The sequence below is a fragment of the Ambystoma mexicanum genome, chromosome 5q (assembly GCF_040938575.1).
Source record: "Ambystoma mexicanum isolate Mex_15411 chromosome 5q, UKY_AmexF1_1, whole genome shotgun sequence".
In the NCBI taxonomy this organism is placed as follows: Eukaryota; Metazoa; Chordata; class Amphibia; order Caudata; family Ambystomatidae; genus Ambystoma; species Ambystoma mexicanum.
Window position 1 is genome coordinate 516,957,528 of NC_090933.1, and position 12,160 is coordinate 516,969,687.

At 44.1% G+C, this 12,160-nt stretch overlaps 1 protein-coding gene across 20 annotated transcripts in view; it reads left to right on the top strand.

Annotated features, from left to right (window-relative positions):
• DTNA (dystrobrevin alpha) overlaps positions 1-12,160 on the top strand; it is a 742,978-nt gene that overhangs the window by 448,658 nt on the left and 282,160 nt on the right. For 5 of the 20 annotated variants that reach the window (XM_069621000.1, XM_069620998.1, XM_069620999.1 and 2 more), the window contains exons 12-13: positions 2,495-2,569; positions 3,423-3,515. The exons of 11 other annotated variants lie outside the window; for them this stretch is intronic. In XM_069621000.1, coding sequence (XP_069477101.1) covers positions 2,495-2,569; positions 3,423-3,515 — 168 coding nt within the window. Of the gene's footprint in view, positions 1-2,491; positions 2,570-3,422; positions 3,516-12,160 lie in introns of all 20 variants that reach the window. 4 more of the 20 variants (XM_069621005.1, XM_069621003.1, XM_069621004.1 and 1 more) reach the window with 1 other exon arrangement.

Here is a 12,160-nt window from a genome sequence, read left to right on the forward strand (position 1 = left end):
TCTTTGAATTAGATTTCCCTGCAATTAATTTTGGTGATCTCCAAATTTGACCACATGCCACTGGTACTAAAATATCCACTATTCCTACATACACAAGTATGATTAATTTTTAAAGGCCTCACAATCACTTCAAAGCAATTACAATATATTTCAATTTTGTAACCAAGGTCACAACTAATTTAACAGGCCGAATTTGCAAAGCACGAGTGCCCTGCTGGAATCCCCGAGAGAGCAATGTGAGCACAGACATCCTACTTTCTCTGCATGGAGAGCCTCGTCCTGTTATAATCTTGCTGGGAGTCCTGGATTCAGGACACAGATCTTTTCCTGTAATGCCCCTTCTTTTCTTGCCAAAAGACCCAATGCCCCTGGAACTTCGGCATTTGTTGTACTAGTGTGTTCCAAGTTTCGTTTGGATAAGCTTCCCTCTGTGTGAAGCATTATTTGCAAAATTAAATTTCTCTTCCTGGAATGTCACCATACACGCAGATAATGCAGCAAAATGTTTTCCCACATCATAGTCCAGTGAGAACTTCCAGTAAGAGCTCCTGGTATCAACGAGGCATAGTGAAACACTTGGGTATCCTACATATAGCAATACTACAAATAATGTATTAGATCTTCTAACATTCCATACATCGCTGGTAAAGACGGCAAAAGGAAAAGTAACCAAAAGACAAACAGAAAAAGGTAAACACTAGGGCCCAACAAAGGATTTACAGTGATTTCAAGCATTTTTTTAAATGTATTTAGTGTTTTTATAAAGTTCCCATTCTCTCCAACCTATTGTTCATCGATGCTTATGGGGTGTTTTTATAGCTGGGCTGTGAATCTGAATCAAGTAGTTCCATTAAAAAGGTGGCAAATGTGCCATCCTTCCTACAAAGTGTTTGTATGTCACCGGATGGAGAGACAGCTAGTTTTGGCAGACTGGCCTTAATTCGTTGTCCAGCTAATAAGGATCTAGGAGATTTTAAAGGTAAAATGTTGCCATGTAGGTCTGGGTGTAGTAAACAAGAGTTTTGACCACTTTCTTCTGCTTAACTAGTAGACGGTGGAACGCCTACGGTGCTTGTGTGATGTATCCAGATCATTTTAGCTCTAGTTTTTTTTTTAACCTTTAAAGCTTCTCAAATTCCTTGGACGTTCTATTTATAAGTGGACTGTTGCTAATATTAAGGCAATCTGTTGGACATCCCCAGGCAGTAAGGTGAAACAGAAATGATCAAAGGCGCATGTGTTAATGTTGTTGACATATTGGACAATTGATAGCTCATGCTTGAGAAAAGAGTGTTGGTCGCTGGGCAATTGTTGGGTGCTTGTGAAACAGCAGAGGGTGTGGTTTCAGGATCCCAGAGCCTCAATCCTTGATCCATTTAGACGTAGCCTGCTGAGTCAACGAAATTGCTGGATGTGGGGGAGGCAGCCTGATTTGACAATGGTCCTCCAGTTCATCCGATCTTTTGATAGACTGCTGGGGTAATCTGCTGTTGTTGTTCTCAATGACTTCGCAAATGGGGTAAGTTAGATGTTAAAAAGGATTTGTGGTCAAGATAGTTCACGCAAGAATGTAGAGCTCACATGCCACATCTCATCTACCAATGTATGACGCCCATCCTTAGGATTGCCCAGTCAGCCTGCAAGGTTTCTTATTGGAGCTCTCTTTCCTGTCCAAATAAATACAAAATGCACATACCCGAGTTGTCTATTTGCAGGAACGTTTGGAAAACAGTAGATCGTGATGTGAAGGCTTCAGGTTTGAGAGATCGGATCCTTTTGGTTTCTCAAAGGAAAGAAAAAAGCAACAGTGATGCCAATGGATCACACTGATTGGGCGAGTCTGATGAAGAGACTAGATCTTTACCTTCATTGAGATCAATGGGTCCTTGGCATTTTGAGACGGTCACAGCATGATTGCATCCATGAATGCCTAATGCGTTTCATGTTTCCTGACATCTGAAAGCTGAACACAGGACATAACATCCAAGATGCGCAGGCAACAGTGTGCTTAATCCCTTACTTAGGGGGCTCAAGAGTGTTTAAGACGTTTTACAGGTGCTACAGTTTTCAGGGCTGTTGCCAAATGCTCCTTATTCATGTACAGATGCATGCAGGTCATAGAGTTTGGTGCATTTGGACAGAACATTATCAATCCCCAATTTTTCACAAATTATGACTCAACGTTAATTGTTTATTTTTTTAATTATATCTTTCCCTTCACTTTACATTTCCGAAATCTCATTTCCTGAAATATACAGCATATGCACCAAGCACTATTCAGCCAGACTTCCAGCCGCCTCTTGCTCGGCCCCAACGGCCCACCCTATTACCCAGCCCCAATCTCTCAACTCCCATCCTTGGTGTCACGGCTGCCTGCTATGATCCAGCCACCTCCTGAAGTCTGGCTGCACCTCACTGGCATAGGAACTGCCTATTCTTTGATGTCCATGAGTCACGGTTTCCTCTTTTCTGGTTTTCTCATCTTCACCAGCAGTCACCCGAAGAATGTTGAAGTAGAGCAGAGCAAGTTGTTGGCTAGGGCGGCTCCAAGTTTGCTGAAAGGCAAAGGGTAAGTTGAGGGCAGTGTGTGTTGCAACCTTGAACTAACCCAAGTAAACTTCAGGTAGTTGCTTTTTCTGTCTTGTCCCAGATACCTTTTTAATGAAGGCAAACTAACAAGTAAAGTGTGAATAGTTGTAGAAATTAGGACTAGTATAAATAATCTAAAGTAGACACCTGTGGCTTAATTGCTGATTAGGATTCTAGTGTCTGGGATGCTACTGTGGGCACTAATCAGTTAGCATCCCAGCAATAGCAAGATTGGATCCCGGACCACAACCATGAGTCATTTGGACTTGGAAGCCTTCATGCTCCTTGAACTGCATAGAAGAGTAGGTTTTTCCAAGAAGATATCCAAGCAACTCCAATATCTGTTATACCAACTTCTTGGATCTTTTTGGTCAAAGCGCCCCCATGTGGTGTATGTGGAAAACCACATGATGTTCAATGCATGCGTTGTGGCTTTTCAAACAAGGGGCATTGGAATGTGGAGGTGTACCGCCAAAGCATGAGCTTTCTACAGCCTTGCATGACCCTAGAGATATTTTTCTGAAATGCGGTTCTAGTATTTTAACAATAAATGTGGGAACTTCCTTTTTCGATACTTAAATATTGCATTAAAGAGAGGTGGCCTATTTTTATCAGTATCTTCTAGTCTGTACATTATTTTTACGTGGGTGTGTATTAGATGAAATAGCATTCTCTATTGACACAGTATTACAGCAGTGGTTTCCACAAATTCAAGTTTCCATTGATCCTTAGTTGTCGGTGCATGCCCCTGTCTTGTCCATCACTTTCTGTTTAGCCCCCTACTATCATGTGCATGCCTCCCTCCTTTTCAACCTTTCCCCCCCTCGTTCCAGGTTACAGTACAGCCTCGATGTTGCCGACAGGCTAGCCGACGAACATGTTCTCATCGGGGTGTATAGCAACATGCTCCAGAGCAGCCCCTCACGGTTAGTGCAGTTGTGAAAATGTAACTTCATCTTTGGCCAGAATTGGTCTCCAGATTGAAAGGGCGTTCTTTGACAGGGCCTCTAGCTAATGAATACCATGTGACAAATGTATGTGTGCCATGCCAACCTTTCCTTCAGCTGCCCCAAGGCGGGAAAACATGATGCTACCCTGCTCATTTGAAGCCCCATCTGTATACAGCCGCACCCTTCGAAGACTCTGTTCCAAGATTTTGACAGAAACCACTTTAATTGACTAAAATATTTTGGGACATTTCAGGTGGCAAAGGGGTTCTCTTGATGCTCATTATGGTCAATGATTCCACTAGAAATTCTTCTCTGGCCATTCTCTTTAGACCAGTGGGCTATATTTCCTGTTCACAGCATGCCCTGGGTCTGTATTGGAAATAAACATATGGATTGAATACTTCCAATGTACACGCTGGCTGGCTCAGTCTTCTTCCTATCACATCAATGTACACCTTTCCCTTTCTCCCTCGCTCTCCTTATCATGTTCTCCTTTCACTGCTCTCCTGCTCCCAAATCCACCCACATTTCCTCCTTCATTGTCCTCTTCTGTACTTCTGATCTCGCTCCTCTTTCCACTTGCCTCCACTGTGCGATGTTACTTCTCCCTCCTCCACCCTAATGCTCCCTCCTCCACAATACTGCTCCTTCCTCCACACTACCACTCCACCTACTCTACTCCCCATCTACTCAGTCACACACCTTTCACTCCGACACCCACTTTGCATTTACTCCCTACACTCCCTCTAATATTCCGAATTTAGTCTTTCATGCACACTTACAAGACAGTACCACTTGCATTCACTAATGAATTCCGCACCACTATCAAAAATCACCTCCATGCTGCAATTAACCATCCTTCCTCCTGCTGGTCTCTTAATCTCCAACCTCCTCCTCTGACATCAGCTGAACAACCTGAAACGTCTGGGTTCCTCTCGTACCCCCCATCCCCTTCTCTATCCTCTGAGTGCTTCTCTCTCCCTGGCCAATCAAGCACTGACTTTCCTGCCTGGTGAGCGATGACACAATTACAGAAGGTTTCAAAGAGCAGATTCAGCCCGCCCCTTTTCTCTTTCTTGGGCATTAGACAGGAATTGTGCCCCCTCAATTGCCTCATCCACCATTCCCGGCTCTGGTAGGACTGGTTCTGGATTCCATCCTGGCAGACCTTCCACACCAGGCTAGTAGGAATTCCTATTTCCTCGTAACAGGGTCAGATTACTGATTGGGTCACAGCCATACAGCGCTTTTTGGGTGGGAGGGTGTTCTTGGATTTTCAGCCCTAAATTAAAAATGAAAAAGACAAAACTACAATTCCCAGAATTCCAAAAATGGGACTGGATTGCTTTCTCAGACATGAAAGTAGGAAACGTCAGAGATCGGCCTGTTGGTTGAAACATTATCATGAAGTAACATTTACTTGAAAAATTGATTTAAAACCTATTGCATTACTTTTCCGAGGAGGTTAGTGACATTTGTATTTTAGTAATTGGGTACATGGCAGGGTGGATGTCAGAGATTTACGGTGTACAATTTGCTTTGTTGAAACCCTAGACTGGTGGTCACGTTTTTTGTGATCAAAGATAGTAGGCAGGCATGGAGGCTTGTAATGTAGTACTGTTAGCTGGCAGTTAGGCATGCAAGGAATAAGGCAATATAGGTCTGGTAAACGGGTAAGAAGGGTGTGGAGAATCGTTATCTGGGAGTAATGAGAAGGGAAATGGTACACGGCTAAAGTGTGCCTACTACTCGGGATATTGGTGTGCATACCAGCTGGCCATTATGATGTGTGAGGAACCTGAGGGCGTCCTCACTTCTTTTTCCCCTGGATCCACCTCTCAGGTGGCCATGGAAAGGCCATCGCTTTTGGATCCTGACCCCGGGAGTGGCTATGCGAGGGAGGATCACCTGGATAGAGGTAACTTGGTGAGTGGGGAGAGGACGTCCTTAGGGGAGACATGGTATTCCCCTTTCCCTTTTCACAATGAACCCTCTAATCCCTCAGGCCTTTGTAGGCTAGTGTAAGCCCTTTCCCTTTTCTTTCCTCCAAACTGTCCCCCAAAAACACCACTTTAGTACTGAGATGAGGAAGAGACCAACTAGAAAGACACATCCTCATTTGACGGATACACACACATATCGGAGACAAAACAGAGTTATACATGCTTCTTTTATTAAATCATACCATCCCAAACACCACTCTGTTACTGAGACGAAGAAAAGGACTATGGTGGCATACAGGCGGGACAACCAGGTACGTCCACCTAATGGATATCATCACAGTCAGGCAATTGAACTTAACAACCCACACCTGGGGTCACTTAACACTCCTAGCGGAGGATATAAGAAGGCTCGCTGCATGGAAGGAAGAGGAACAGGCTGGAGAGAAGGGAGCTGGAGACCCAGGTGCCGGGAGCCGTGTCATGCAGGAGACAGAGATGCTGAGGCTGTGGTTGGCCGCAAGAGGGTCTGCGGTTCCTGCTACCCTCCTGGTCCGGTCTATGCTGCAGGAGCTGGAGAACTACCACTAGCCCCAGTCTCTGCGGGAAACCAGGAGAGCGAGTGGTGCTCTCTGTGAATGCCGTGAGGGAGAGGCAGAGTTTGCCAGAGCCGGAAAGCTGAAGGAGTGCTGAGAATCTCGTTGCAAAGGCCAACAAGCAGAAGGGAGCTGCTGTGTGCGACCGGTGAGTGGAAACCAGGGAAACACTTATACTGGTTCGCTCTAGTAACTTGTAACAAAAATCCTTTTGAATGCCGAACAAACTGAAAAATATTTCAAATAATGGTGAATACCGAACAAACTGAGTTGTTCTAAGCACTGTAGAATGCTGCACAGAGTAAAAAGGTAAGTTAAGCACTCGTAAAGGGAGTGAAAGAACAGTGATGCATGTATCAGATACCTCAGAATGTATTGTATGAAAACATAAATATTGGCAAAGTCAAGGAAATACCAAGAAGGGTATGAGATGGGAAACCAAGTATTGGCCCAAAGTTGAAAGGGCTCGGGGAACTGCAGGTTAAGAGGAAACCTGTTTTGGCAAGAGCCAGAGGACTACAGAAAGGTGTAGCAAAGTGCATAGTAGCCTACCAAGCCACGGTACAGTGTCAGAAGAGTGTGACATTGGGGGAATCAACTCAACATCACTGTCAAATAGAAGCAGTGACTGTTGATGGAAGCAGTCAAGAAGGGGTATTGGTTGCATGACCTGTAATGGGTGGACCCTGTGTTCTGACAACTGCACCTAGACAGAGTGCCCCTACATTGAAAAGCCAACAAAAGTATCAATAAAGAAGCTTGTGTTCTGCAACAACCTTGTATGTGATTTTGAAGTCAAGAAACTGAACTTCCTATGTGAACTGGTGAAAAGTATTGATATCAGAGTAGCTGGGAACTGTTTTTGAAAGCTGGAAGATGTGAACTCTTGGGGAAGGGAAACCCGATATTATGTACTGTTTTGAACTTGGGGAAGTGGAAGCTGATTACAAGCCAAGAGCTGGAAAAAGCTCTGGACTTTATTTTGACACTACTCATTTTGATGCTGACATCCCTACACATTAGCTGTTTGGGCAAGTATAGGTTTTGAACACAGACAGACATTTGATTTGGTCTTGGTCTACCTGACACAGACTTTCCTTAGTTTTCTTAAGGTAGGGAAATTCAACCTAAGCATAGGGCAAGTTAGACCTTACTTCATGCCTTTTAAGTAGAAAAAAAACCTTTGAGAAGCATTTTTGAATCTATTGTCTGTGTCTACTTCATGATGCCTTCACAGATCGTAATTGTGGAGGTAAAAATGCACAAACCATGGTGGCAGCAGGGCGGTCATCACACCACGTTCTGGAATGTACACTACACACTCTCAATTTCACTCTGCTTATCACACTTGAAGGTCTCACAACGGATCATAATCTGTTACAGAATTGACTCAACCGATGATGGGATGATTTGAAATGTGAGAAAGGCGATTTATATTGTTCTTAAAGCCGGACTCCTACAGCTTCTGATTGCTGGACTGTGGATCAGACCAATGCTGCCCAGCATTGGCATGTTCCAAAGGGGAGCGTGTTGCCCCTGAGCTATTCTCCTAGCCTAAGCAATAGTAGTGATATTGTGTACTATTTACTTAGAGACTTCTATGAAAATGTATCTCACTATACACCTTGCATCAAAAGAATATCTTGCAGACCTAGGAAAGGAGTGTCATGGGTCACTGTGTTCTCCATCAGTGCAAAAAACTATTGCTCTGGAAATTTCTTGTGATTTCTGAATTCAGTTGTAGCTTGTATCATGCAATGAGACTCTCTTTTAAAGGACGTGGTCTGAGGTTTATGAAATACCATTTCTTTCTTAAACACGGCTTGTACGATAAATGTCTGAATAAGAGTTCTTTTTTTAAATCACATTAGATACTTCAAGAAATTATGGACTGCATGTGTTTCTTTTGTTTACTATTCAGAATGCTCTGAACCATTCAGGACTTCATTTGGGGTCCCTCAGAGTTCATTTCTTTCGACTGTGCTGTTTAACCTTTGTATGGAGCCATTCGGCTAAATTTGACAATGACATGCCACTAGTATGCTGAAGATACACAATTGTATCTGAGAATCTCTTCAGAGAAAGATATGTTACGTATAGACAAGTGACTGGTTGAGATAAAAGCCTGGGTGTCGGAACATGTTTTAAAATTGAACCAGGCAAAGACAGAATTTCTTTTAGTGTCCCGTTCCAATATTCAACCAATCTTTTTGAATTAGTTCCTTCATGCAAAAATTCCAGGCTCTCAATCTGGTTTTTACCAGCTTGTGAAATCGCTGGCTTTTATGTTAGGCTCACGACTTGCCTTGATTCATCTTATTAATGGCTAGTGAAATCGGCTAACTTCCACCTGTTTGCCTTGCGAGCAGTTAAGTCTTTTATTTCACCATGACACTTTTGTGCTTTAGCACAAGCCTTAGTGCTATCCTGCGTTGATTATGGAAATTCTACCGTGTCTGGCCTACCACATTCTCCACTGGCTCCTTTGAGGGCTACTTCCTACGGTGCTGTACGATTGGTGGTGGGAGCGCAGAAATGTTATCGGATGACCCTGATTCTGCTCTCCTTGCACTGGCTTCCAGAGGAAGCCAGGATTGTCTTTAAATTACTATGCATTACTGTTAAGGCAATACATTGGCAAACCCCAGTTACCTGGCTGAGAAACTAAAGATTTCAGTGGGGCTAAAGAGGTGTTAGAAGTTGACCCTCTCAGCATTTGGAAGTTCAGAGTTTCAAAGTGGCTTCCACTAAGAAAATATATTTTTCAGGAGCGGCGTTGAATGCCCTGCCTAGTGATCTTCGTGTGATTACAAGGATCGGGGCCGTGCATTTTCCATTGCGGCTGCCAATTTATGGAATGAGCTACCGCCATTGATTAAGAAATTATCTCATCATTCGGCATTTAGGAAAGTGCTTAAAACACTTATTTTCTAGGCATCTGTTACTTGTTTTTTCTGGCTTTCTGCTGAGTTTCTGCCTCCTCTCCAGCGCCAAGATACCTTTAGGTGGCCGTGCGCTCAAGAAATGTACCTAACATAACATAACATAACATTACCAACTACCTAAATTTCCAAAATCTTGGTTGTGGCAATCTGTCTTTTAAGGGCTGTTTGACAATTTTGACCAGGCAATGTTTCATTGTTGGCTTTTATTGTTGTGTATTGGTTGTTTTGTAGCTTGTTTGCGATTATTGTATTTTTGTGAAGCGCTCGGATGCACCAGTGCCAGGTTTACACTATAGAAGAATTGTAAATAAATAATAAAGGTGGTGGTGATAGCATGGAGGGCTGGTAAGGTGTGACTTTCATTGGAAAGTTTAGACTATACATGGATTGTTTAAATGTTAGGCAGACCTCGTTCTGGGGAGGGGTGGCTGAGATGAGGACGATTGGCCTGGTACTTTATGCTGACTAGGGTGGATGGTTAAATACCTGTATTGTTGAATCGCTGATACTGGGAGATGGACAATGTAGGGAAAATATTGCTTCTGGATTTAAGGTCTGATACTGCTGCTGACATGGAGTTAATACAGTTCAATTTAGTTCTGGGATCGGAAGCCCAAGCCTGCAGGCTTACAGCCTTCAGGCATTGCAATCTCCCTAAACACCCAAACGTCTTATGGTGTCAAGCAGCTGCCTTAAAGCCATCCAATAAAGCAATGCTTCACAATCCCTGTTCACCACTGAGAATTACACTGCAGTGATTGTGGTCTCTTCTTGCATCTCGTCCCCACCCTGTGCATCAAAAAGATCTCTAATGGAATGGGTCTGGACACAGAAAAAGACCCCTATAAAAGTGTTCCTTTTAACGATCCACAGAGATCTGTGTTTATGTCCAAGTTGTATTCTTATTTACCTTCAGTCGTTTTTGTCCATTGTAGGTTCCAGGTGGTGCTATGATCGCTGTTTTCTTTGTGTGCCGGTTCTTACCATGAATTCTTCTACATCACGGGCTGGGTGAATCCAATTTAAGATTGTGTCTCTGTGCTGTGCCCACTGCTATGTGGTGTTCATGTTAGTATAGTGCAAGCTAGAACCTAGAAGTGTGGCTTGAAGTGCCATCAATCAACATGCTAATGGCAAGAAGCTCTTCGTCTTTGTTGATCAGGCGAGAGTTAGTCATTTAGTTGAACCAAAGTTGCCATGTGAATTGTGCTGAACTAGCTGAAACTGAACCCAGGTAAAACATGGGTTATGCCAATTTATAATTCAAAGCAAGCAGCCTGACCCGAGCCTATCAGTGGGACTTGAACATTTACTCTGTCAGGGAGAAGATACCCCCTAATGCTACGGCTCAACGCGAGCAACGGTTGGCCACAGGCAAAACAGAGCTAGGAAGAGACCAATGATGATTAAGATAGTCGTGCTCAAAATATGCATCAATGTCTCTCACGGAAGGTTCAAGAAATGTCCAAAACAAACCTTTTCTCGGTTCTATTAGGGCTGGGTCCTGGACTCTGCGAAGCACGGGCAGGTGATCATACACATGTCTTTTCTATTGATTGACCTAGCCAGCACTCTGCAGTGTTTGTCATTCCGAGTGAGCTGGATATTGACTGCACCTCTGAAAAAATTTTGACATTGAAGTGAAGGATTTGCCTCCAGAAAAATACTGTAGGTAAATGCTCCACTTCAAGCCCAACATTGAGTGAAATTACTGCTTGCAGTAAATCCTGAGAAATCCCCATGGAGTGTTATGGACTCCAAAATGAATGATTTACACCGCCTTCCCACCACTCGTAATCCAACATTGATTCTGCCAGACTGAGAGGCTGTAATAGTAAACGATTTTGGTGGTAACTTTGCAGAATTACTGCCAAACTCATAATGAGGCCCACTGTGTTTCAGAAATGTGTGCACATTTCAATGGATTGATTCTCCTGCAGATTCCTCATCAGATCCCTTCCATTGTATTCTGCTCGTAAACCTTTTTGACATGGGGGGGGGGTAGAACTACTCCATGTCGACTGTTGACTCCTCTTGACTCGAACATGCCACTCGGTGGCTCCGGATGTGACATCTACCGCTTAGATTCTATGTCACTACACCCCCGTACATCACTGTCGCTTTCCTGTCGCTAAGCACGCTGCTATTCGAAATGCTTCTCATAAGAGAAAATGTCAATTTGAGAATTCGTCAAATTTTCAATTCAACTTTCATCAATATTTCGGCACCTAAGGCTTCAGGATTCATGCGTTGCCAAGACTGCAACTCTAAGATGTCGATCACTGACCCTCATGGCATCTGCGTATGGTGTCTAGGAAAAGATCCCAATGTTGAAGTGTGGTTCGTGTCAGCAAATAATCCAAAATCCCTTAGGGAACGATCAGCTATATTAGTGCTGGGTGGCCTCTGTCGAATAACCTGGCACATTCTACCACCAGGTCATCAGGACAAGAGAATGAAGGACCCATGTCCAAAAAGGAGGACAGAAAGCGGTGAAGCATTCGTAGTTCCAAAGCCATTCACCCTCCTCATCCTTCCATAAGAAGAGAAGATGGCATTTAGGCAGGCACGATTCCACTTCGTTGGAGGATCATGGTACGGACTGCCAGACTCCGGGCACGGCGAAGGAAGAGTGGGAGGATTTCAAGGAGCAAATTCTCCAGATGTTTCAAACGGCTGCAGCCGGTACGACTCCGATCTTGAAGCTGACAGCCAATACGTCACCAGTTGCGCCCGGAGGTTCCGGCACCATGGTGACCAAGTCAGGTCATATGCCCAAGTGCTCATCAACGACGACCGGAAAATCGGCCCTAGCGCCAAGCGCCCGAGGTTCAGGCACCAAGTGGCCTGGTGTGAACGATATTGTTGATGTCGATGTCAGTGCCAATAGTCGACCGTTGCTTTAACCTTCAATCCTGATTGGTTTTTGACTCAATGAGGTCAATGTATGATGATGAAGGGGACCCAGTGCCTTTTTGGCTTTGAGCCTATGGGCAGGGTGGCTGGAGGACAAAGAGGATTTGCTTGCTCTAGCCGGAGGGCTGCATGACCCAAATGGGTTGGACACTTCTCCGGATTTGGATCTGCAACAGGCCACCTTATGGTCACTCTAATGTACAGTACGGAAGGACTGTGTGAGA